We start from the raw sequence: 24,403 nt of genomic DNA, 5'->3' as shown, positions 1-24,403 counted from the left end.
TGTTAAGACCTATAATTAGTGTACTACAATGACTTGAGAAACTTTCAATTCTGACAGTTTCGTTTATAGATAGAGAGATAGAGAAAACTACAACTTTGTAAACAATCAAGTTGGTTGATTTTATTAACTTATAAATGTAAAAGCTAAAAATTTAAGAAAAATATTGTGAATTAAAAATGTAGCTGAAAGGTATTTATCCATTATTGAAACTATAGGTGGCCAGTCTAAGGTTGTTGTAATGAAAATTTCGTTGACATCTTTACTTTGATTTATTATTGAAAAATTGCTAATGTTGATGATGGTAAAATATTAAAAGTTGATGAATTTTTAAATGTTGAAAATGTTGATTTTTAAATGTTGAATATGTTAATTTTGAATTGTTGAAAATGTTAATTTTTAATAATTGTATATTTTCTTTAAAATATAATTACTGACAATAATTAAGTGATAGGGTGAATAATTCTTTGCATAAATGTTGAATTTATCTGAATTTATGAAAATTGGATTGACCTAATGTTATTAATTCTACTATTAATGGTATTGATTCTTGAAAAGACTTAGTAATAATGAAGTTGGTTATCCAATTTTTAGAAGCTTTGAAAACTTTAGTGTGAAGTACTAATATCAAATTCTGGTAAAAATCCCACAAAATAATCGATATTGTTATTAAAGTCTCAAAAATTTAAAAAATTTAGTTCTTTTTGAACTTATTTTTAATTGATTGTTAAGTTCATCAAATAATCTTTCTTGTTCTTGATCTGAACTTGTAATTAAATTATCATTAATAAACGCAGCATTTTCATTTCCTTCATCTTCATTTAATTGATTATTATCATCAGCACTTTCATCTGTACTTGAATTATTTTGCTCTAAATTTTTGCTTGAACCTACTTTACAAACATTATCAAATAATTCTAAGGTCTGAGCAGCATTAAACCCGTTTCTCCTCTTCTTCACAAGGACAGTTCCATAATCCTTGACTTGGTAGTCTTTTGTATTAACAACCACAAAATTGTTATCTTCTTCATTAGGTAAAGCAGAACTAGATATAGTATGTGGTACAATTTTATTTTCATCATTATTGAAATTGTTCAGATTTGGACTAAATATAACTTCATCAGATACAATTTCATTTAAATTGTAACAATTCCATTCTGAATCAGCTTCTGTTTTATTTGAATTAGCTTCACTTGATGATTTATTAGATTTGTTTTTTCTTCTTCTTGGTAAATAATTGGTAGATCTGAAATTTCCAATATAAGCTTCATAATCTGAGTTATTTACTAATGATTCCAAATCATCCTCATTTTCGAAATCAATTTTAGCAACTTTTTCAACTTGATCATTAACCATAAATTTAATAGTTTCTCCATTTTCATCAATTTCAATTGCTCTTTCTCTATTAGTATCTGGTGCTGAATCTGCAATTCCTCTATCTTCTTCCTTACCAAAACCTGGTGCAAAGTCGTTTTTGTAAGCAATAATTTCTAATTCCTTAATTGCAACACCATCTTCTAAAACATTTGTAACAATTCCATGATTGTCATCGAATTCTAATTTTTGTTGTTGTTGTGAATTAAATGGTCTTGCATAAATACCAGTTTCACTTAATTCATCTCTAATGATTGTAACTGGTGATATACAACCTGCATCAAATAATTGATTATTATGTAAAACTGTGATTCTAGTTAAATCTTGTTGTAATTTTTCAAGACTTTCTGGGTCCATTTCTGAAATTAATTGATGAATTTTTTTAATTGATTTTTTAATTGAGTGGTTTTTGAATGGTTTGGTGAAAAAGTTTTTAATAATGTTTTTTTTAGTTGATTGATGGAAACACATTTTAGTAGTTGATAAAAGTTTGTTTTAAATTTATAGTTGTATGAAATTTAAAACTAAAAAGTAGTATTTGTATAAGATCAAAACTTCTAAGTTGTAGATGTATGAAACTTAAATTTTTGATTTGTATAAATTTTAAAAAAAATTTAATATATTGTAGCTGTAGTATAAAGATTATATAATATGAGTAAAGTTAGTTTTACTTCTTAAGGAACTTAAAGTTGTGTGTTTTACTCCTGTTGTATAAATTTGAAATTTATGATATGAGTAAAATTGATTGTAATATGTATATAATTTTAAAGTTGATTGATATACTGATGTGTATATATCTGAATATTATTATAATATAATTGAAATTTTTAGTTGATATGTGTAAATTTGAACTTTGTAGTATGTATTGAAGTTCAAAGCTTGAGTAAGTTTTAATTAATTTTTATAAATTTTAAAAGCTGTGTGATATACTCTAGTTGTATAAATTTGAAATTTATGATATGAGTAAAATTGATTGTAATATGTGTATAATTTTAAAGTGGATTGATATACTGATAAGTATATATCTGAATATTATTATAATATAATTGAAATTTATAATTATAATTGGAATTTGTAATGAATATGTGTAAATTTAAACTTTGTAGTATGTGTTAAAGTTTAAAGTTTGAGTAAGTTTTGGTTGATTATAAAAAAAAGTGATATAAATTTTTGTGAGGATTTGAGAAACCTTTTGATTATTTTATACCTCAGTGATTTGTACTTTTTTGAAATGCCGGTATTTTGATTTGTAGTGAAATAATTGAGTGTAAAATCGGATCTAAACATGCATATTTGATAGATCTTGCAATGCTAATTTGAACTAATTTGAACCCCTCACAATATTGGTAGCGGTTTTGTTTCAGGACCCTTTAGCTCATACTCTTGCTTAAAATTTATAATCTGAAATATATAAATAATTAGACTCCTCTGAGCTACCAGAAAAGATTCAACTGTCCCACTGACTGCATTCGAGTCATAATGTAGTAAATATGAATCGTAATTGTCATGAAAATGGTTAGGTATTGAGAAAAACCCAAATATGTAGACACCAAAAACTGGGAAATAATTCAACTCAAACATCATTTACAATTTTTACTAGCTCACGTCAATCTAGTCTTCCACTATTACGAACCAACAAATGAGATTGTAATATTTATAATGAATGAAATGTAATTTAAAGGTCATAACTAAAACCAGTCATCCCATTGAAATAGTTCTTTGTGTATTGTTTGTTCAATTCTTTGATGATTATGACGTGATAACTGAAAATTCAGTGATGTTGATTTGGACGCTTTCAGTACTTCTTTGGATGGTCGTTTAATTGATTGTCACTGCTGCTGGTTGGGTTGTTGATGTAAAAAATTTAGGTTTTTGTAAAACTAATGATTGTGATGTAACGTTGCAATCAAATTAATTGTAATTTGCTCTAGTTTGTCTTCATTTGCACTTTTTTTTTGTTTTCATTGATACTGTTGTAAGTGCGATTGTAATTTCTGATATGATGAATAGAACTAATAGTCATCGACAATTCAATAACTTCCTCTTTAAAATTGAGTTTTATATTCACTGAAAATCTCTAATTTTCGGCTACTTCTGTCATTTGTACTATTGCTACCGTTTCAATTCTTTGAATAAACCAACGATAGTATTAATTTCTAATTGTCTATTAAAGGTAATGATAATGTGGTGATGTGCTGCTTCTTTTCTCCCTATATGCAAATGACTCGTAAAAGATTGATCAAATTTGTTGTTAATTTGTAAACGGATAACGTGACACAGTTGTTACTTATGACTTGTCATGCAATCTATTCTGTTGTTTTATTTAGAAACTTCTCCGCTATGGTTATTTTATGTTGCCATTGATGTTGGAAACGATGATTTTAATTCCAATTTAAAATGATGAAGCAAAATATTGAACTCTGATTAATGTTGAGGCTTCGTTTATTGATATAGCGGATTGTATAAATCTTAATTGTGCATTACTTGTAGAACTAGAAGGATTTAAATTGATTCTAAAAATAAACTAAAAATGATTCTGTTGTAGTGGCGATATACTTTAATAACATGACTTTGATTAAAAAATTAACACGATTAAAACATAGTGAGCTCGTAGCTGATGATAGTTTCCACAACTTGAATTTGATGAAGATTATGCTAATAAAGTAATTGAATAGTTTGTGTAAAAAAAGTCATATTTGAATTTGGACTTTATAAAAATTAAAAAAATATTTAATCTATGTGTTTATTAATATATTTTTTGTATTCATTATAGATACTATATAAATCTCGATTTTAGCCCCCCACTTGATTTTCATTAGATGTATCTCATCAAATGAATATATCGTAGATCTATTAGGTTTTAAACCGATGGCAATTGAGCCATAAATTGAGTTCAAATGTTGATCATTTTTGTAAGGGAACACATTAATATTTGCATTAATATTTGCAATTGCAGTTGCATCAATTATTTGTCTAAATTCCGAGATTGCAGTTTCATAATACAATCATTCTGAATTAGTCTATTAGACAATATGGCTTACTCGTCTAGAAACTACGATAAAAGTAATTAATTGACAAAGGTTTTTCTCAATCAAGTATATAAAAGAATAATTGCTATATGGATTTAAAATCTGAAATATATAATGAATTTACTTCTCATTAACTTTCTGGGATTTTCAAATTAGATAGTAAAAGCAATTTCTAGAAAAAGATCAAGACAGTTATTGAAAATATATTAAAGGTATAAACATTAAAAAAATATATTATAATACAAAAGATCGAAGAAAATTGAAAAACAAAAACTTTTTAATTGATTCATAATCAATTTTTTAAACTTTATTTGTAATATCACCCAAGATTCTTCTTTCATTATTATTAGAAGTCATAGATTCATATTGTAATTTTTGTGTCAATTTTGAAGGAATTAACTTGAAAGTCATAGTTGAAGTTTTTGATCCATTAAGAGCAAAAGGTTGTTTTTTATTTGTTTCAATCATTTGATGATTTTGTTGTTGTTGTGATAATTGAGGAGTTTGTGATACGGTAGTGAGTTTTGATGATAATGTTGTTGTTGTTATTGTTGATTTAAATTTATTTTCTTGATCAATTATTATTGGTGATGGTGGTGGAATTATTGGAATTGAAATTATTGGTTTTAACGGAGTTGATGAAATAATAGTATGTAATGGTTTAATAATCCTTTTGGTGATTTGATCTGGTTCTTCTTCAATTGAATCTTCACTAGATATTTCTTCTTCATCTTCTAATTCTTCTTGGTGTTGTTGTTGTTGAAGTAATTCTTGTTGTTGATTAATCGGAATATTTGTCATTGGTAATTCACAAACTTCTTTTTCATAATTAAAATTTTTTCTTAATGATTGTCTTTTATTTTGAAACCAAATTTGTACTGCTTTTTCAGTCATTTGTACTTTATTTGCAATTTCAATTCTTCTCAATTTATTTGGTGTTGACCCAATTTCAAATTGTTTATTAAGGATATTTAATTCATGAGGTGATGTTCTTCTTCTTTTTCTTCTTGCTAATGGTGCATTATCTATTGATGGTTCTTGTGATGGGAAAGTTGATGGTGAATGTGAAATAAATGCATATGATTTATTATCATTAATTAATGAAGATGTTGATGATGATTTTAATTGATTACTAATTGTTGATGAAATTGAAGTAGATGATGATGAATTTGAATTTGATTTTGTTTTAGATTTACGTAATTCTAAAATACTTGTATCCATAATTGATGAAGAATCTTCAATTAATGAACTTGTTGAAATTAAAGATTTTTTTGATTGTGTAATAGTTGATGGTGGAGGAGTTGGTATTGTTTTTGTAGAAGGATATGAAGTAGTAGTAGTAGTATATGAATGATATTTTTGAGGTGGGGAAGGTCTTTGTAATGAGGATGTAGTTGAAGAAATTGAAGAAAATGAACCAGAATTTAATTGTGATTGATAATTATATTCTGAAGATGAAGAATTAAAAAATGGTGAAGATGAAGTTAATGGAGTATTTGAATTAGTAGTATTAGTGGTATTAGTAGCATTAGTAGTAAAAGTATCAATTGATGGTAATGATGAAGTAGAATTAACTTTAAATGGAGTAGAAGTATTATTAGTTAAAGGATGATCTTTATAATGATTTGTATTTGCATTTGATAAAATTGATGATAAAGGAGGTAAAGAAAATCTTGTTGATGAAATATTAGCTTGTTTTATATTTGAATTATGTAATGATATAATTGATGGAATAGTTGATGTTGATGATGAAGATGTTGACACAATTGATAATTGATTATTTGAATCTAATTTTTTTGGAGTTTGTAAATGAATCATATTTAGTTATAAACTTTTTTTTTTATATGTGTACTAAATGAATTAAGGAATGAATCAAAGGGGATTAGCAGAATAATTAAATTTATTATTTTAAATAAATAAGACTTTTAGCTTCAACTATAAATATAATTGAAAGATTGTTGAAAGTGATGAATATTGGATATTTATATATAATAAATTATAATAAATCGAATTTAATTGAATAAATTGATCTACTTCTATGAATTAGAAATTGATATTAAAATATATTATCGCGTTGTTTACAAATTGAAATCTAATTAAAAAATCAAAACAAGTAAATTAATTTGTAAATGAGATTACACAAACAAACATACTTCAATTAATGAACTGAATTCGGATCTAATTGAAATCAATTAATCAACAAATTATGCATTCAATTTAAATTAATGAGATTGAGTTTATTAAATAACTGAAATTTAGTTACAACTATATTACTTTTTTTTAATCTATAATTTAAAATTAAATAAATGCATACTTTTTTATAAGTAATTAATATATTCATGAGTTCAAAAAAAGGAAAATGGTATTGAATTATCAAATCAATTTTAATGAATCTAAGTTCAATTCAACCAGATTAATTTAAAAAATAATATTTTTACAATTACAATCTAATAAAGTCAATAATTTCGTAAATTAAATTTGATTAATTGTTTGATTGATTTCAAATTATTATTTATATTGAGCATATTTTATATACAGGTATTATGTTTTTATTTAAATTTACTACGCGATGAATATTATATTATTATATACAGGTTTACTAATAATTTAATTAAACACGCTTTGTAATTATTAATACTTATTAGATATATTATTAGATTAAAGGGTACTAAATTGAAATTGTAGTTATTTAAAAGGGTACTTCTTTTCTAAAGAATAACTTAAATAAGTAATTAATTTACTGTAATAGGTTAATTAATTAATTCATTGATTTACTAAATATATTTAGAATGGAACTCGTACTGTACCTTTTCAATTTATTAGATTAATTCAATTTTACTGAATATTTTAATATTTTAATACTCATGTGACATATAAATACAATTTATATATTTATATTTAATATATATATACAATTCATAACATTTAAATTCTTTTTACTATACATTAAATTTGTTAATAAATTATTTGATTATTAATTGTTATATCTTTTATAGTTACATCATATTATATTTTATATGTTTTGTAATTATATAATTGTATAACAATTTTAGTTAAAAGAATAATTATAATTGGAATAAATTATAAATCAGTGTCACTAATTATAATTTCTTGACATTCTTATTTAAAATGTAATGTCTCAAATTTCACATTTTTAATTAATTAAACTTTTTTTTTTATTTGTTCTATTAACAAATTTATTGAATTTATTTTAAATTTTAAACTTTAAACTTACTAAATTCAAATTATAATTTTGCAACCAATTACTAACAGAATAATTTTAGCTCTTTGAACTTTATTCTCATTATAAACTTAATTTTGAATCTCTAAGTTGATTCAAACGAGTTTTTAAATCAACTACTTATCTATCAAATACTATTCATATTTAATTAATATTTGATTAACGGACTTGAAAATGTATATTATCTTACACGTGCTATAAATTTACGATGATGTTAGTGCATAGTAAATATAGAAGTTATAATTTTTTAAAACACAAAATAATTTAAAAAATTAAGAAATTTATAAAGTCAGTTTTAATCATACTTTAAATTATAATAATAAATTCATATACAAGAAATTTAAAATTATGAATTAAAATTATATAATTTTTTGGTTGTCAAATTTTTAATATTTACTTTTTGATCAACGACAATTCAAAATACATCTTTCTTTATTGATTCAATATTACTGATATTATACCAATCATCAACTTAAATTTTAATATTGTTAATGGTTGCTAAATTATAATGAATTTAATAAATGAAAAACAACAACTACATTTAAATCAATCAAAATCTTTTTATAAAAAATATTATATACTTACAATACTATCATCAATACTACTATCATTATTAACAATTCCATTTATATATAAATTATATTTTAATGAATCAATACAAAATTCAATTCTTTTACCTAATTATTTAAATTCACAAACATCTCCAATTTTAATAGAATCCATTGAATTAACTTCAAAACAAAAAGATGAATTAACAAAATTAGGTTTAAGTCATAAAAATCCTATAAAATTAATAAGTAATGAAAAAGGTGAACAAATTATTCATGGAAGGTTTTTACATATAACTGATATTCATCCTGATCCTTATTTTAAAGAAGGTTCATCATTTGAAAATGTATGTCATTCATCAAAGGGTTCAGCTTCTAAATATGGGGATGCAATAAGTGGTTGTGATACTCCAATGATTTTAATGAATGATACAATAAAATGGATTAATACTAATTTAAAAGATAAAATTGATTTTATTGTATGGACTGGTGATAATATCCGTCATGATAATGATAGGAATTTCCCAAGAACTGAACAAAATATATTTGAAATGAATGAACATGTTAGTAAATTGATGTATGAAACTTTCAAAAAACCAGATACTCCAGAATTACAAGTTGATTTAATACCAAGTTTAGGGAATAATGATGTTTATCCTCATAATTTATTTTCAATTGGTCCAACATTACAAACAAGAGAATTATTTCAAATTTGGCAAAAATTTATACCACAACTGCAATTACATATATTTAATAGAGGTGCTTATTTTTTTAAAGAAGTTATACCTGGTAAATTAGCAATATTATCAATAAATACTTTATATTTATTCCAATCAAATCCTTTAGTTGATAATTGTGATAAAAAAAAACAACCAGGTTATAAATTATTTGAATGGTTAGGTTATGTATTAAAAGAAATGAGAGCTCGTAATATGAAAGTTTGGTTAACGGGGCATGTACCACCAAATGAAAAAAATTTTGAACCAACTTGTTTAAGAAAATATGTTGTTTGGATTTATGAATTTAGAGATATTATAGTTGGTGGATTATATGGTCATATGAATTTAGATCATTTCATACCTTTAGATAGTGTTGCTGCTTATAAATCTATTAAGAAATCAAATTTTATTAACGTTTTTGAAGATGATCACTTAAGTGACGATGATGATGAAGAAGAAGAAGAAGAAAATAGAGCATTGGGAGATACTTCATTTTATCATGCATTGGATACAAAATTTGATGATTCATTTTTTAGAATACAAGGTGGAGTACCAGAAAATAAAGTTGAATATATGGATACAATGAGAGAAGAAGTTTATGCTAAAATCAAAGGTTCAAGAAAATCAGGTAAATATGGAGAAAGATATTCTATATCCTATGTTGGAAGTTCAATTGTCCCTACTTTTAATCCAGGTATTAGAGTATGGGAATATAATATTACAAATTTAGGTAAAGAAATTACAAAAACAAATTTTGAACCATGGGATAAATTTTTTACATCAATTGAAAAATTAATTGAAAAACAAGATCAATATACTGATGACAATGATTCAGATAATAGTGTTTGGTCATTTATTAAAAAGAGAGATAAAACATTCCCAAAACCAATGCCCAAAAATGCAAAACTTGGACCAGCATATATTCCACAAACATTTACACCAGAAAGATATGTTCAATATTACGCAGATTTGAAATCAATCAATAAGGGATCAAAACCATTTGGATATGAAATTGAATATGTTACAGATGATAAGACATACGGTCTTGATGTATTAACGGTGGATAAAATTTTACAATTTGCTAGAAAATTAGGTAAACCAGTTAAAAACAGATCTATTGATTCACAAAAGAAAAAACATAAAAAGAATAAGGGAAAAAAAGGTAAAAATGGTGATAAAGATGGTGGTAATGGAGATTCAAAATTAGAAAAACTTTGGAAAACTTATTTAAAAAACATTTTTGTTAGTTCTGGATATGAAAATACTGGACTTGGTTGAAAAATAGACTTCCAAAATTGTATAGCTAATGTAAAACTAACTAATATATTAATTATTTAATGTGATTATTTTATTTCTTGTAGAAATAACTTAAGTATGGGTTGTTAAATATTTTTGTGTTTGTATATAATCTAATCGTATTTTTTGCAACCAAATTTATAATTTTTTGGCAACCAAATTTTAATCTCACAACCAAAATCACCACCACCCAAGATATGAGACAAAATGTCATCAGATTCAGATTCAACTCCAGAATTTAAAAGTATAGAATTATCTCATTCAACACCAATTGATCATTACCATCAACAATTAGAAAAAGAATCAAAACTATATCATACATTAGATCCAAAATTTAAAAATAACTCAATTTCCAGTGATATAGAATATGGTAGAAATTTAACAGATTCACCAGATAATAGTACTTCTATTATACAAACTAATGGGACTGAAAATTTAGATAACTACTTCAATTCCAAATTCCTAGAACCTATATCTACTAATTGGGAAGAATTTATTTCTTCGTTAGATTTAAAAAATCTTGATGATTGTGATGATAAAAGTGAAGTTTTAAGTGTTGATAATTTATTAGAATTATTGAATAATTCTAAAGCTGGTGATATTACTACCCCTGTTGATAAAAATTTGAAATTAGATCCTATTGAATCAGTTGTTAATGATCAAGAACAAATAATTGTAAATGATAAACATGAAGAAATTACAAAGGATAAACCTAAAAGTGAAACAGTTTCATCATTAGATGCAGTTTCAACTACTCAATTTGAATTTAAAACTAATCCACAACTAAATATTAAAGACTTAGAATCTAAAATCAAATTTAATCAAACTCAAATTCAATTAATTAATAATGAAATTGCTAAAATCAATTCAAAAATTTTAAAATTAAAAAAATTATCTAATTTAAGTAAACCCTCAAGTTCAAAAACACAATTAAACCCAAAAAATTCACCTAAATTAAGCAAAATTACAAAACCTGAATTATCTTATGATTTTGGTGATGAAGAAGCTGAAACTGAAACTACAAAATCTAATTAGCTAAAATGATGCTTTTCGCTTATCTTATTTTTTTGCATCCAAATATATACGAATGTATGTTTGTGTCAATTTTGAAATTTTAGTTTTGTGTATACAACTGAATCTACATTTTGTCTTCAAAATCAACTTATGATACTTGACACTTCTTCATACAAATCTATACAAATTAAACTTCACTGAGGTTCTAATGACTGGATACTGACTTTAACTGGTTAATATTGTGTTGTAACGTAGAAATTTCACTGTACAGTTCAAATTTTGTTGCTACCAAATTATGCAAGTCACATGACTTTTAGGGCTCTTCGCACTTTTTTCAATTTTCAATTTTCACCAAAATGAAAAAATTATATTATCAACTATTTTACATAGTTTAATTTACTTCTTTTAATATCAATATAGACCATTAAATTCCTATCGTCAATATAATATACAAGTCGAAATGGGTGGTACAAGAGATAAAAAAGTTCAATACTTCTCCAAATTAAGAGATCTTTTAGAAGAATACAAATCAATCTTCATTGTTGGTGTTGATAATGTTTCTTCACAACAAATGCATGAAATTAGAAAAGCTTTAAGAAAAGATGCTGTTGTTTTAATGGGTAAAAACACTATGGTTAGAAGAGCTTTAAGAGGTTTCTTATCAGAATTACCAGATTATGAAAAATTATTACCATTTGTTAAAGGTAATGTTGGTTTTATTTTCACCAATTCAGATTTAAAAACTATTAGAGATACTATCACTGCTAATGTTGTTGCTGCTCCAGCAAGAGCCGGTGCTGTTGCTCCAGCTGATGTTTGGATTCCAGCTGGTAACACTGGTATGGAACCAGGTAAAACTTCATTCTTCCAAGCTTTAGGTGTTCCAACCAAAATTGCTAGAGGTACTATTGAAATTGTTTCAGATGTTAAAGTTGTTGAAAAAGATGCCAAAGTTGGTCCTTCTGAAGCTACTTTATTAAATATGTTAAACATTTCTCCATTCACTTATGGTATGACTGTTGTTCAAGTTTATGATAATGGTCAAGTTTTCCCATCATCTATCTTGGATATTACTGATGATGAATTAATTAAACATTTCGTTAGTGCCATTAACACAATTGCTTCAATTTCATTAGCTATTGGTTATCCAACATTACCATCAATTGGTCATACATTAATCAATAACTATAAAAACGTTTTAGCTTTATCTATTGCTACTGATTATACTTTTGAAGGTTCAGAAGCTATTAAAGATAGATTAGCTAACCCAGAAGCTTATGCTGCTGCTGCTCCTGCTGCTTCAAGTGGTGGTGCTGCTGCTGAAGAAGAAGCTCCAGCTGCTGCTGAAGAAGAAGATGAAGAACAATCTGATGAAGATATGGGTTTCGGTTTATTCGATTAAACTAATCCATTAAAAATTAGGTTTGTAAAAGTAAATAAAGCAATTTTTTAATAAATTGTAACATTTAATTATCTTCTAACTATAATAATAATTTTGTGTAAGGAGCCTCTTAATTTTTTGCAACACTTTTTTATTTTTACAACCAATTTCAAATGAAATGTCAATTGATTTATATGAAAGTTATGGGTCTTCTGTAACTGTATCTGATATTGTATTAGTTTCTGAAGATTCAGTTGAAACAAATGGGGGTGGAATTGATTGTTTACCAAATGAAGGACAATTAAATATTTGGTTTCTGAAAATTATTTTAGCAATTGATGAAGAACCATATGAAACTATTCAAGGTATTCAAAATTTTAATGAAATGATGTGTTACTATCTACGTTCAATTTTGAACATTATTCATCTTGAAGATAATGTTTATCGTTTTACTGCATTTATGTCAAATAATAGAATGGATTATATTATTAAGATTATATCAAGTAATATTAATGAACAAGGTTTTATATTTTCAGAAGAGCCATTTAAAGATACTTACAGACTAGTTTGTTTGATTCTACATTTATTAAGAAAATTTGAGATCAAAATCAATATCAATTTAATGTATGGATTATTAGATAGTTTATTAAATTTACGCACATTAAAATTGGTTGCAAAAAAAGATGCATTCGCAAATGTCATAAATAATTTGATAAACAAAATTTTGAATGAATTAGTACCAGCTCCAAAATTATTTGAATTAGTCAAGGTTCATTTGAGTGCTTGTCAACAATTGGAAGAAGTTGATTTTCTAGTAAACAATGTCATGTCCTTGGCAAAGAGTTATCTTGAACATGTGAACATTTTACTTGAACCAGATAATGAACAAATTAAATTATTATTTAGAGAAATTATGGTATTATTAGTTGATAAAAATTACCATAATTTAAATAAACTAAATTACAGTATTTTAAAACAACAATTTAGAAAAATTAAAGCTCAATTTAGATCAACATTGAATAATAATAAATTTGCTTCACTTGAATTACAAAATTCAGATTTTTATCAATATAATTCATCAATAGTTGAGAAAAGAAGAAAAATTAAAGAGTCACAAAATAATTCCAGAGAAGAACAACAGGAAGTACAACAGGAAGTACAAGATTGGGTTCCAAGTTTCATTAATGGAAATAATTTAAAAAATATTGAAGTTTCAGATCCAGATGATGAGCAAACCGAAAAACCCAAATCAAGAAATCCACTTAAGAAACTATTTAAAAATGAATCCCCGAAGAAGAAATGGTTTCACTTTCATAAAAATAAAGAAAACTAATCATTCCCCAAATTACCTAATGCTGTATATATTAATGAATTCCTAAATATGTACAAAAATCTAATTCAAATCTTAAAACTTTTTATCCCCTCTTCTTCTTATATTTTCTACAGGTATTTCATGAGTTTCTTTAATATCTTCAACAACAGGTTCATTAATTTCTTGAGTTAATTTACTAGTACTTGGCCAAAAATTAGGTAATATTCCACATTTTTTAAATAACCATGCAATTTTAGGAGTTGGTTCAGCACCCATACCTAACCAATATTTAGCTCTATGAAAATCCAATGCAACATCTTTAATAGGTATACTTTCATCATGTAATGGTTTTGGTGTAGATATTGGATTATAAGTACCTATTACTTCTATTGGTAATTTTTGTTGTGCTTTTTTAGCTTTCATTACAACTATATTATATATTGGTTGATGTTTTCTACCAAATCTTGCTAACCTTATCTTTATTAGGTTTCTTTTGTGAGCTGTTTTTTCAGCTAATGACATTAGTGGACTTGATGACATTTGTTGTAGTGGTTGTGTGGTGATGGATTTGTTTGTGAATTAATTGAAAGTTTGTATGATTTGGATATCTTGAAATAAATTTTCAATTTTTATTAGCGAGACTTTGGTAGCTCGATTTATGGTTGAAGTTTGAAATTCGAGGCTACTGGTGAAATATTTGAAATTTGATCAAGGTAGAGAAATATAAAGGAAAAAAGGTGCTGATGATTAATTGAATTTTAAGCGTTCTTTCGGTTTTGTTTAAACGTATGTTCGACGTATATTCGATGTTTTCAAGATTTATATTTCCTCTATTAAAATATTGATGTACGGATGTTAATTGCAAAATAGAGTTAAAAGCCAATTTGTTAAAGGAATTGGCTCAAACTCTACCAAGTTGAAAGATTTAGAATTTATGGCTGTATGTGTAGAGAATTTCAGTTGCTGTGTGCTTCGTGATTTAGAATAATAAAATTCGTACCGCTTTTAAGAGGCTAATATTTAACTGCTTAATTCAGATTTAATGCAAAAATACCAAAAATATTATTTTTTACAATTCATCTTCCACACGAAGAATCATATAAAAAGACCATTCTCGTGATAACAAAGTTCTGATAACTTGAGTTTAGTCTATTTACTCATTAACTGTAGTTTATTGAGAATTATGTAGATATTATGATTATAAAGTAATTCTTACTTCTTTATAGTCTCTATCAGCATCTTTTTGATTTTGTGTAACAAATTTTGTAGTACAGAAATTATTAGAAACATTTTTTTATTGAGATGACAATCTTTAATAGTAGAAATACATAATCATATAATTTTAAACTAACCAACTATATTACTTATTTAACTATTCATAATGGCCGGAAGAAATGCAATAAATAAACCAAAGATTAAAATGTTGGCTCAAAGTCATGCAAAATCATTAGGTAGAAAAAGAGCTGCAAGAAATAGTATACAGACAAGATCATCAACTTCAAGATATGCATCAAGAGGAACTACTGCCCCAAGACCAACCGATTCAAAAGCTATAGCATTATTTACAGGTGAAACACCAAATCCAATAAGTAAAATGACTACAAATACATTATCAAATAAAAGAGCCAAAAAAATTGCAAGAAATCAAAAATATTTTACCAAAAAACAAGAAGAAGATATAATAATGGATGTTAATAATGAATTAAAACAAACGAAATTAGATCAAGTTAAAAAAACACTTTGGGATTTAATAGATAGAACTGAAAAAAATGGACCTTTGGTGGTACCTGATTCAGAAGGAACAACTTTAGGAGTACAATCATTTTAAGAATACACAATAGCATCGATTATAATACAATTTTCATTTCGTTTTTATTTAATGTCTATATTTAAAATTATTTAGATCTAGCCAATATACTTTCATCAACTGTTTTTTTCAAGAATTCTGTAACTTCTTTTGGATTTTCTGCTTTAAAAACTGATGTTCCAGCAACAATCACGTTAGCTCCAGCTTCAGCAGATGGTTTTACAGTATCTTTACCTAATCCTCCATCTACTTGAATATTCAAATGGGGATATTTTGCTCTTAATTTTTCAACTTTTGGCATCATATCTTGCATAAATTTTTGACCTCCAAAACCTGGTTCAACAGTCATAACCAATACCATATCTAAATCATCTGCATAAGGATATACTTCTTCTATTGAAGTATTTGGTTTTATCCCCATTGCTGCTTTTAAACCATGTTTTTTAATTTTAGCAATTACTGATGCTGGATCTTTTGTTGCTTCAAAATGGAAAGTATATGAATCACCACCAGCTTTTGCAATATCTTCAATCCATTGTTCTGGATCAGATACCATCATATGACAATCAAATACAATTGGTTTATCACTATTTTTTGGGAATTGTTTTCTTAAACTTTCAATTATTGGTGCACCAAATGAAATATTTGGTACAAAATGACCATCCATAACATCTAAATGTAACCAATCTACATCACCTGTATCAACTACTCTTTTACAACTGCATCCTAAATTTGCAAAATCTGAAGCAAGTATTGATGGTGATATTATTGATTTGACCATTGAGTTGTGACTTATATTGTTGTTGTATTCTTTGATCAAAGCAATCGTTTTAATAATTTTTCAATAATTTTATTATTCAAAGATTAGATTGTTGTATCGGAAATCTCGTGCGGTTCGAATTAATTCTTGACCCGATCAGTAAATTTGGCTGCAAGAGTTCATTTCTTAAAGGCATAAGAGTAGTCTTTCTTACATACAAGATCTCGTCATTATAAATTATAATATACATAAAGACATATTTGATCCATTAATTGAAGTGTCAATTGATTTCGTTGGTATAAATTCCACTGCTTATCATTTTCATGGATTTTCGAAAAATTCCGGCAACAAAACTGAATTTGAGAAATTCACTCACAGCCAATTCATAAAGTATTTACACATATATTCGATGACAACAGAAGAAAATCATACAGAAGGAGCTTCATATGCTGAGCAAATACTAGAGGCAGCTAGAAGAAACAATACAGAATTACTTCTCCAAATCAAATCAGAATTAGGTAATGATCAAATCAAATTATCGGAATTAATAAATACCACACATGAAGTTATTACAAATAATACACCATTACATATAGCATGCAATTTAGGAAATTGGGAATTTATAGATATAGTATTAGATATAGAAGGAGTTGAAATTGATCCACAAAATAGAGCACAAGAAACACCATTACATTTAGCAGTTAAATACACGATAAATGAACCAGAACATGGATATTTTGTAATAGATAATTTGTTAGATGCTGGTTCAGATCCAAGGATAAAAGACAAAGATGGTTTAAAACCAATCAATTATGTAAATCGAGATAATGAAAAACTAGCACAATTATTAGAAAGTGCAGAATATGCTATATCTATGGAAGCAAGTGAAAAAGAACAATTAAAAGAATTTGAAGAAGAAGAAGAGGGAGACGATGGTTCAGCATCTGATTCGGATTAATTATTGTATATTAAATGATAAAGTCATCTACATCCGAATGTTTCCAATTCTGTAAGATTGTTTGACCTTTCGCTTTTAGTAACTCTCTTTCAACATTTGATCTTTTAAATTCTTCGTAAGTTCTTGCATCAATTGGCAACGGGAGATTTTTAGCTAGACTCTGATTGCATATAATACTCTCACCACCAGGTTTAGGAGGTTTATTTCTAATAAATGATCCATTTTTAACTCCATTATTTAGTACTTGAACTGTTTTTGATGGACAAATGTATAACAATGATAGCGGCGAAGGTTCCTTGATATTAGACTTACCATATTCAAATAAATCAAAATCATACTTGAGTAGTTCTAATTGATGATCTGTTGGGAATCTATCTATAAAGCATCTATAAAAATCTTGCTCTGTAACATCTTTTACTACCAAAAAATTCAAAAAAATAGGATCAAATAATGTTGAAGTTATAGCATTGCAAATACCCGTCAATTGTTTCAAACATAGTTTATCAGAACATGATTTTGAATAAGAAATCAAACTGTCTGATCTACCTGGTTTAGTTCTTACAACACCCAATTGATCAAAATTATTTCTACCCCTATTGAATGTTGACTCGGATCTATTTGACTCCCAAGGATCATTGGATTCTAGATTATTTGATAAATAAGTCATTGATGCATCTCCACATGGAGGCTCTGTCACGAATAATGCTAATTTTATATCATTACGAAGTTGGAATATATCATTGTTCTTCTTCACCAATTTGGAATCACTCTTTTGAACTTCCTCAAGTAAGAACAAATTGAATAATCTTAATGACAATATCTCTGCATGCATATCATGAACCATTAAACCATTGGAATAATTTCTAACTTTATTTGGTAACACTTTCACTCCAGTAGCTAAAGTAATTGGAATTATTTCTCCATTCATAAGTGCTACTATGCTAGCTAAAACCGTCCATTCTATGACTCCATTTGATCTCGTTGTTGGTTTACCTGATTTAATATTTAGGTTATTGAATTCATCAATAACAGTTCTGGCTATTCTATTCCCCAAATCATCATTATTCATCAATGTTTCATAATAATAAGAAAAACTAGAAAGAAGTACAAAAATCTTGTGCCTAATTTTACAAAAAATTGAACTATCATTATAAACATAATTACTATATTAATCTATACAAAACTCAAAAACAACTGGTTTACTTCCTATTCTTTCTAACTAAAGCTCCAATAAGACCAATACCTATAGCTAATACACCACCAGCTATTCCAATTCCAATTAAACCTTCTTGAGTAATCTTCTCCTCTATATTTTCTTTCAATTGTGAAGCTTGCAGATTATGAGGTTCTATTTTCAATAAAGCTTCAATATACCTTTTTGCATTTGTATAATCACCAATTTTGAAAGATACTAAACTTAAATAATATAATATTTCTCTTCTCATTGAAGTTTCAGTTTTATATAATGATGTTAATATTTCTAACCCTTCTCTTTGTTGTTTATGAGAATTTGATTTTATTAAACCCCATGCATAATTAAATCTTGTTTGTGGTGATGGCTTTGGTTCTTCTGATTCTAATTGATTTCTTAATACATTTAATTGATCTGGTGTTAATGGTTGCTTTAGTTCTTCTAATGCTGGATATACTGAATTGAACATTTTTAGATGGTTTGCGAATTCCTATTATTGGGACTTGATTCTATTTGATATGTTGTAAATTAAAATGTTGATGGCGTTGTTGAAATAAGGAGATTTTAAAGATAATAATGGAAGGAAAAAAATTACGATTAATTTTATTTTTGATTTAAATTAAGCGGTAATTCTATAATCTAGATTTAAAAATAAATATTATGATATTATTTATTATAAAACTTAATATACACAAGCCTAAGTATCATATGATTCATTAAAAAAATAAATATTTGGTGCATCTTTCATCCATCTGAAATTTTGTAAATTATATTCAACTTCTTTACCAAAGGTAACATCTTCACCACAACTTACTATAGCTAAAGATTTGAAATATGATTTATTTGTATATTTTAAATTTGTTATATGATTGTTTAATTGTTGATTGATATTTAATGGTTCGTATAATTTGTTCAAAATTGAATCATCTATATCTTCACTGGATCCTGAACTACTTGACTCAGTTTTAGTAATGACCTTTTCGGTATTTGTAATTTCGGTTACTTTATTAGCCGTAAAGGTGTCGAATGGATCAGTTGTTGTGATATTTATTGAGCTGTCATTAATTGTATTATCGGCTTCTACTCTTGAAAGTTCCTTGTCTCTAAATTCAATCACATCATCTGAATTAATGAAAATGTTGAATTGTAATTTTCCAGTTCTGATAAAAGGAATTAACTTGTCAATAACGTGTTTGTACCATTTGATAGCTTTAGCAGATTTTACTGTCCAATAAATCGAAATAACAGGATGATCTGGTCTACATAAATAATCCTTTTCGATCTCTTTGGTATCAATAGTTTGTAATAAATCTAAACAAACTGGTAAAATGAATGAAGCACCTAATTCTTTAGCCATAAATGCAATAGAATCAAAAGTAATTAGTGGTTGCATTTTTGCACCTGATGGACCCCTAAAAGCAACTTTTAAAATGACAGTATTTGGATCTTCGATTTTTCTATAATCTGGTATTTCCTCTGTTGAAACTTCTTTCTTTTTGATTAACCTTCTGACTTTATTGAAATAAACATCTAATTTTGGTCTGTACCAAGGAATATAATCCATCATTGTTTCTTCTCCAAATAATTGTTTTTCTTTTAATGCACCAACTTTTTCAAACAATTTCTTAGTGAAACCGTTTCTCTTACGAACCAATACAACCATCTTACCTGTTTCTGACAAACTTGTGATTGTAAATGGATGGTGCTGAAAATAATCAATTTTACGTACATTTAAATAAATATGTTGACCAGGTCTCCAATTTCCATATTTGAACCTAATTAATCCAAACCATGAATTAGGATTGAAATTTTTATTAATTTTGATAGGAATTGAGATTTTCATAATTTCATCATCTAAAATTTCAAAAGTTGACCACCCTTTTGTTGGTGATTTTTTTGAATGTACAATACCATAAATTCTACCAACAACTTTATCAATAACTAATAAATGAACACCAACAACAACCATTGCCTTTGTACTATCGTTATGGAAAAATGCCATTAATAACATAATAAAAGATTGAGCTCTATGATGAACCATTGCATAATCATAAGCATATTTTCTAATAAATTTAATATTCCCTAATGCTAAAAATGTAAAAGTAACATAGGCAGTAATACCAAATGCATTCTTAGGATATTTTGGATGAATTTCTTGATATTGAGGTCTTGCCCAAAAATAACAAACAACAATAACATGAAAAGTAACTAAAATAAACATCATAAATGAAAACCAAATATGTAAAAAAGTAGTTCTTTCATAAGTTAAACCCGTAACACCAGTTATAAAATCACCTTTTGTAATTAATAAAAATACTGCTGGAACTTGAGCAATACCAATTCTTGCACATCTTTTAGCCAATACTGAAAATCTTGGAATATACGTGATATCAAGTGTATTTTGATAACATAGTCTTCCATTCACCAAAATATATAATAAAAACAATAATAAAACACTTGGTTTAAAATATATGACTCTTCTTTTAAATTTGAAAGATAATGTATAATTAAAAGTGTTCCATATATTGTATAGAATAAACATCGTTTTAAACCTGTTTGTTTTAACAAACCTTTTCTGTCTTAAGTGTCTAGGGATCCAAAAGAAAATTATACCATGTACAACAAATACTACTAAACTGAATGCACAACTCATCCATTGATATTTTGTATTTCTAGTACTCTCAAACTCTCTTTGGGTTTCAATTGGAAGTTGGTCCATGATTGTATGAAGTTGCACAATAAACCAATTAAGAAGGTATTAATATTTAAAAAACAACAAGATCTTATATGATCCCCAAATTTGAATTGACAAATATTATCATTTCCTTTTATATAATTTTTCAAGATTTTATGATACATATTAACTTTAATCAAGGAATAAAAAATTTCTTAATAATAATAATGATAATAATAATAATAATTTATGAAATATAATGCCCAGAATAATATTGAACTTTTTATAACATATTATCTAAAACATCTCTATGTAAAGATTATGTAATTTGTGATAGAATAAACCTCAAAGACTTGTAAACTTGATTTACTTTTACTTTTCTTAAAACAAATCTATTAGCACCCATTATATCATTTTCATTAAGTGACCAATCAATCAAGCATGTAGTTTATTGCAAAACCAAACGAATTAACTATTCAATTTTTCCTGAGTAAATTTGCAAACAGTTAAAATTAATAATAAATTATTTTTTTTTTCTTTACTATACAATTTAATAAATAATTTAATGGAAATAAAATAAATAAATATTTTATGAAATTTTACATCTATACTTTAATTTTTTTATCTTTTTGATCAATTGAATTTAGGAAATAATAAACTCAACTCGAAGCGTAGATCAAAAGCTCAATTATTCTTAATCCACTTAATAAAAGCCAAATATGATTATCAGATTAATTTTTACTAAATAAACTTAACTAATTAATGAATAGATTTTTTGAGAAGTTTAATTGAGGACAAGTTTAATTCGAAAATAAGTTCATCTTTGTTACACTTTCAAAAAATAGGTTTTAAAGTTTCAGCCCTTCTTTTTCAAAATAATTCTCAATTAAATCAAATTCTACTTTTTAATCCAAAATTATATTGTTTTGAATTCTTTACAATACATCATCCACAAGAATATCTTGACAGCTTCCTGTTAATCAGATCTGTATTTAAGTGCTCAAATAATAGAAGAGTTAAGTGTAAAGGTTTTCTTTCCGATTGGTTAAAATTTTTATATTTTATTATATAATTTTCTTGATTTAACTTTTACTTTTCAATTTTTTATCGATAATTCCGAATAGTTGTAAATGTACAAAATAATTCTTCTAGAATTGAAGCATTTTATAATCAATTAGTCTGGGCTAGTTTTAGCATTTGTTTTAAGATTTCCTATTAAGTACTTCTTCAACTCCATCAACAGACAAAAAGTTATTATACCATTTTGCAACATTTGGATATAAAGCATCAAAATCTTTAATTTCATATCCAGTACCAGTTAATTTTTCAAGTCTTCTATGATTACCAGCACCAAATGCAATATCAACTATAGTAAATTTATTACCAATTAACCAACCAGAATTTGTCTTTTTTAATTGATTTTCTAAAACTTCATAAATTATTTTAAATCCTTCAAGAATCTCATTTTCAGTAAACTTATCAACATGATTAGCATTTACCAGAATTATAGCTCTTGCTAAATTAAAAGCTGCAAATTGAGCTGATTGATAATATAACCATGTTTTTTGTTCCCAATATAATTCAGGTTCATTTTCTTTATAATAATATTTACCTTCTTTATCATAAGTTGTTGCAATATATTCTAATAACGCATTACTTTCAAATAATTTTAAATGTTTTGAATCATCAACTAAAGTTGGTTGAGTTCCATTGGGGTTTAAATTTAAATACCAATCTTGTTTAATTTCTTTTGTCGGCCATGTAAAAAAATGAATATCAATTGGTGCATTTAATAATTTTACCAAAATTAATGGTTTTCTACCATTACCAGTTGGTCCAGCATATAATGTAGGCATTTTTGAAGGATTCAATTGATGAATTAACAAGCTATTTTTGGGGAATTGAAGAACTTATATATTAACTAACCAATTTCAGATTTGACCCACAATTAGGATTACTAATAATATAAATCTCGTAAATTAATTAATTAAACCTCAATTTTAAATTTCTATATAAATTCCAATTCGGGTTCAAGGGTCGCTTATTATAATTAAAGAATTGCTAATACAACTTTCATCAGTTTTATCAATCTATTTATTCATTCATTAAACTTCTAAATAAAAAAAACTATTTAACTCCAAGTGATGTAATACTAAGAGTTTGCATTTGTCCTAATAAATCATCAATTTTACCATCTAATAATCCATTAGCATAATCATCTCTACTATTTGGATCTAAATATTGTTGAATTTGAGCTAATCTTGAATAACCTTCGGTACAAAATCTTAATTGAATTTTGACTAAACTTTCAAATGATGGATCATAAAATGGTACTCGAAGTGCAATTAATTCAGGTAATTCATTTTTTAATTGATCATTTAATTCTTCATAAATTTCTTTTGCAACTGATAATTCCTTTTCAGCTCTTGGTAATTTAGCTGCATCTTTTGCTGGTTTATCAATTAATCTTCTAACTTTTGATTTACATTGTTCATAATCAGTCTTTTTATGAGCTCTTTTTTTCAATGCTTCTTCAATTTCAAGAAAATAATGAGCAAATTTTGCAATTGGATCTAATACAGTTTCTCTAAATGGTCCATCTAATTGTTTAACAGTTTCTTCATCAAAATCTTGAACACATTGTCGATAATATGTACCAACTGTTGAATATGCTGATGCTCCTTGTTTTGATTCTTCATATAAATTAGATACGATTTCAGCAATTGTAACCTGTGATCTTGTAACTGCTCTTATATTGTCTAAATAACCTTTTGATGCCTTTTGTAAACTTTCTCCTGCTGTTTTTAATGTCTTGTATCTTCTTTCTTCTATATCAAAATCTTTATCCATTGTTTTATCAACACTTTTAACAGTGACCGAGGCACCTGCTCTATTAATTGCTTTTTTAAACCCTCCCCAAGACATTATGAAATTGTGTTAATTTTAAATATAAATATGAGTTTGATTGAATTGAAAATTTGGGAAATTATGATAATAATTAAATGGTTGTAAAATTAATATGAAATTCAAAGGTCACACTCTCTTATCAACAAAAAAAAATAATATGATTAGTTTAAATTTAGAAATAAAGCCGATTGCAT

General features: G+C 26.1%; 15 protein-coding genes across 15 annotated transcripts; 6 read left to right on the top strand and 9 right to left on the bottom strand. All coding sequences in view use genetic code 12, as the record gives it.

Annotated features, from left to right (window-relative positions):
* Positions 1–666: 666 nt before the first annotated feature.
* On the bottom strand, positions 667–1,842 carry KGF54_005266 (uncharacterized protein; the record flags this gene model as incomplete). Its single annotated transcript, XM_051766045.1, has 1 exon — positions 667–1,842. The coding sequence occupies one exon, from the start codon at positions 1,840–1,842 to the stop codon at positions 667–669; it is 1,176 nt and encodes a 391-aa protein (XP_051617639.1).
* Positions 1,843–4,700: 2,858 nt separating this feature from the next.
* On the bottom strand, positions 4,701–6,218 carry YOX1 (Yox1p; the record flags this gene model as incomplete). Its single annotated transcript, XM_051766044.1, has 1 exon — positions 4,701–6,218. The coding sequence occupies one exon, from the start codon at positions 6,216–6,218 to the stop codon at positions 4,701–4,703; it is 1,518 nt and encodes a 505-aa protein (XP_051617638.1).
* Positions 6,219–8,149: 1,931 nt separating this feature from the next.
* On the top strand, positions 8,150–10,186 carry PHM5 (endopolyphosphatase; the record flags this gene model as incomplete). The annotated part of the gene is made up of 1 exon (XM_051766043.1): positions 8,150–10,186. One exon carries the CDS (start codon positions 8,150–8,152, stop codon positions 10,184–10,186), a length of 2,037 nt encoding a protein of 678 aa, XP_051617637.1.
* A 225-nt stretch (positions 10,187–10,411) lies between these two features.
* KGF54_005263 (uncharacterized protein) lies at positions 10,412–11,239 on the top strand (the record flags this gene model as incomplete). Its single annotated transcript, XM_051766042.1, has 1 exon — positions 10,412–11,239. One exon carries the CDS (start codon positions 10,412–10,414, stop codon positions 11,237–11,239), a length of 828 nt encoding a protein of 275 aa, XP_051617636.1.
* Positions 11,240–11,678: 439 nt separating this feature from the next.
* On the top strand, positions 11,679–12,620 carry RPP0 (60S ribosomal protein uL10; the record flags this gene model as incomplete). Its single annotated transcript, XM_051766041.1, has 1 exon — positions 11,679–12,620. One exon carries the CDS (start codon positions 11,679–11,681, stop codon positions 12,618–12,620), a length of 942 nt encoding a protein of 313 aa, XP_051617635.1.
* Positions 12,621–12,777: 157 nt separating this feature from the next.
* KGF54_005261 (uncharacterized protein) lies at positions 12,778–13,932 on the top strand (the record flags this gene model as incomplete). The annotated part of the gene is made up of 1 exon (XM_051766040.1): positions 12,778–13,932. One exon carries the CDS (start codon positions 12,778–12,780, stop codon positions 13,930–13,932), a length of 1,155 nt encoding a protein of 384 aa, XP_051617634.1.
* A 72-nt stretch (positions 13,933–14,004) lies between these two features.
* Positions 14,005–14,451, bottom strand: KGF54_005260 (mitochondrial 37S ribosomal protein bS16m; the record flags this gene model as incomplete). The annotated part of the gene is made up of 1 exon (XM_051766039.1): positions 14,005–14,451. The coding sequence occupies one exon, from the start codon at positions 14,449–14,451 to the stop codon at positions 14,005–14,007; it is 447 nt and encodes a 148-aa protein (XP_051617633.1).
* An 841-nt stretch (positions 14,452–15,292) lies between these two features.
* KGF54_005259 (uncharacterized protein) lies at positions 15,293–15,739 on the top strand (the record flags this gene model as incomplete). Its single annotated transcript, XM_051766038.1, has 1 exon — positions 15,293–15,739. The coding sequence occupies one exon, from the start codon at positions 15,293–15,295 to the stop codon at positions 15,737–15,739; it is 447 nt and encodes a 148-aa protein (XP_051617632.1).
* A 67-nt stretch (positions 15,740–15,806) lies between these two features.
* KGF54_005258 (ribulose-phosphate 3-epimerase) lies at positions 15,807–16,499 on the bottom strand (the record flags this gene model as incomplete). The annotated part of the gene is made up of 1 exon (XM_051766037.1): positions 15,807–16,499. The coding sequence occupies one exon, from the start codon at positions 16,497–16,499 to the stop codon at positions 15,807–15,809; it is 693 nt and encodes a 230-aa protein (XP_051617631.1).
* Positions 16,500–16,887: 388 nt separating this feature from the next.
* KGF54_005257 (uncharacterized protein) lies at positions 16,888–17,436 on the top strand (the record flags this gene model as incomplete). The annotated part of the gene is made up of 1 exon (XM_051766035.1): positions 16,888–17,436. One exon carries the CDS (start codon positions 16,888–16,890, stop codon positions 17,434–17,436), a length of 549 nt encoding a protein of 182 aa, XP_051617630.1.
* Positions 17,437–17,446: 10 nt separating this feature from the next.
* On the bottom strand, positions 17,447–18,505 carry KGF54_005256 (tRNA-specific adenosine deaminase; the record flags this gene model as incomplete). Its single annotated transcript, XM_051766034.1, has 1 exon — positions 17,447–18,505. The coding sequence occupies one exon, from the start codon at positions 18,503–18,505 to the stop codon at positions 17,447–17,449; it is 1,059 nt and encodes a 352-aa protein (XP_051617629.1).
* Positions 18,506–18,635: 130 nt separating this feature from the next.
* KGF54_005255 (uncharacterized protein) lies at positions 18,636–19,097 on the bottom strand (the record flags this gene model as incomplete). The annotated part of the gene is made up of 1 exon (XM_051766033.1): positions 18,636–19,097. One exon carries the CDS (start codon positions 19,095–19,097, stop codon positions 18,636–18,638), a length of 462 nt encoding a protein of 153 aa, XP_051617628.1.
* A 228-nt stretch (positions 19,098–19,325) lies between these two features.
* Positions 19,326–21,347, bottom strand: FRP2 (Frp2p; the record flags this gene model as incomplete). Its single annotated transcript, XM_051766032.1, has 1 exon — positions 19,326–21,347. The coding sequence occupies one exon, from the start codon at positions 21,345–21,347 to the stop codon at positions 19,326–19,328; it is 2,022 nt and encodes a 673-aa protein (XP_051617627.1).
* Positions 21,348–22,504: 1,157 nt separating this feature from the next.
* KGF54_005253 (glutathione S-transferase family protein) lies at positions 22,505–23,158 on the bottom strand (the record flags this gene model as incomplete). The annotated part of the gene is made up of 1 exon (XM_051766031.1): positions 22,505–23,158. The coding sequence occupies one exon, from the start codon at positions 23,156–23,158 to the stop codon at positions 22,505–22,507; it is 654 nt and encodes a 217-aa protein (XP_051617626.1).
* Positions 23,159–23,429: 271 nt separating this feature from the next.
* Positions 23,430–24,227, bottom strand: RVS161 (amphiphysin-like protein; the record flags this gene model as incomplete). The annotated part of the gene is made up of 1 exon (XM_051766030.1): positions 23,430–24,227. The coding sequence occupies one exon, from the start codon at positions 24,225–24,227 to the stop codon at positions 23,430–23,432; it is 798 nt and encodes a 265-aa protein (XP_051617625.1).
* Between the last annotated feature and the right edge of the window lie 176 nt (positions 24,228–24,403).

This window comes from Candida jiufengensis (assembly GCF_024610255.1).
Source record: "Candida jiufengensis strain CBS 10846 chromosome Unknown scaffold13, whole genome shotgun sequence".
Taxonomy (NCBI): domain Eukaryota; kingdom Fungi; phylum Ascomycota; class Pichiomycetes; order Serinales; family Debaryomycetaceae; genus Lodderomyces; species Lodderomyces jiufengensis.
The sequence above is the reverse complement of the archived record's forward strand: the minus strand, read 5'-3'. Positions and strand labels throughout refer to the sequence as shown.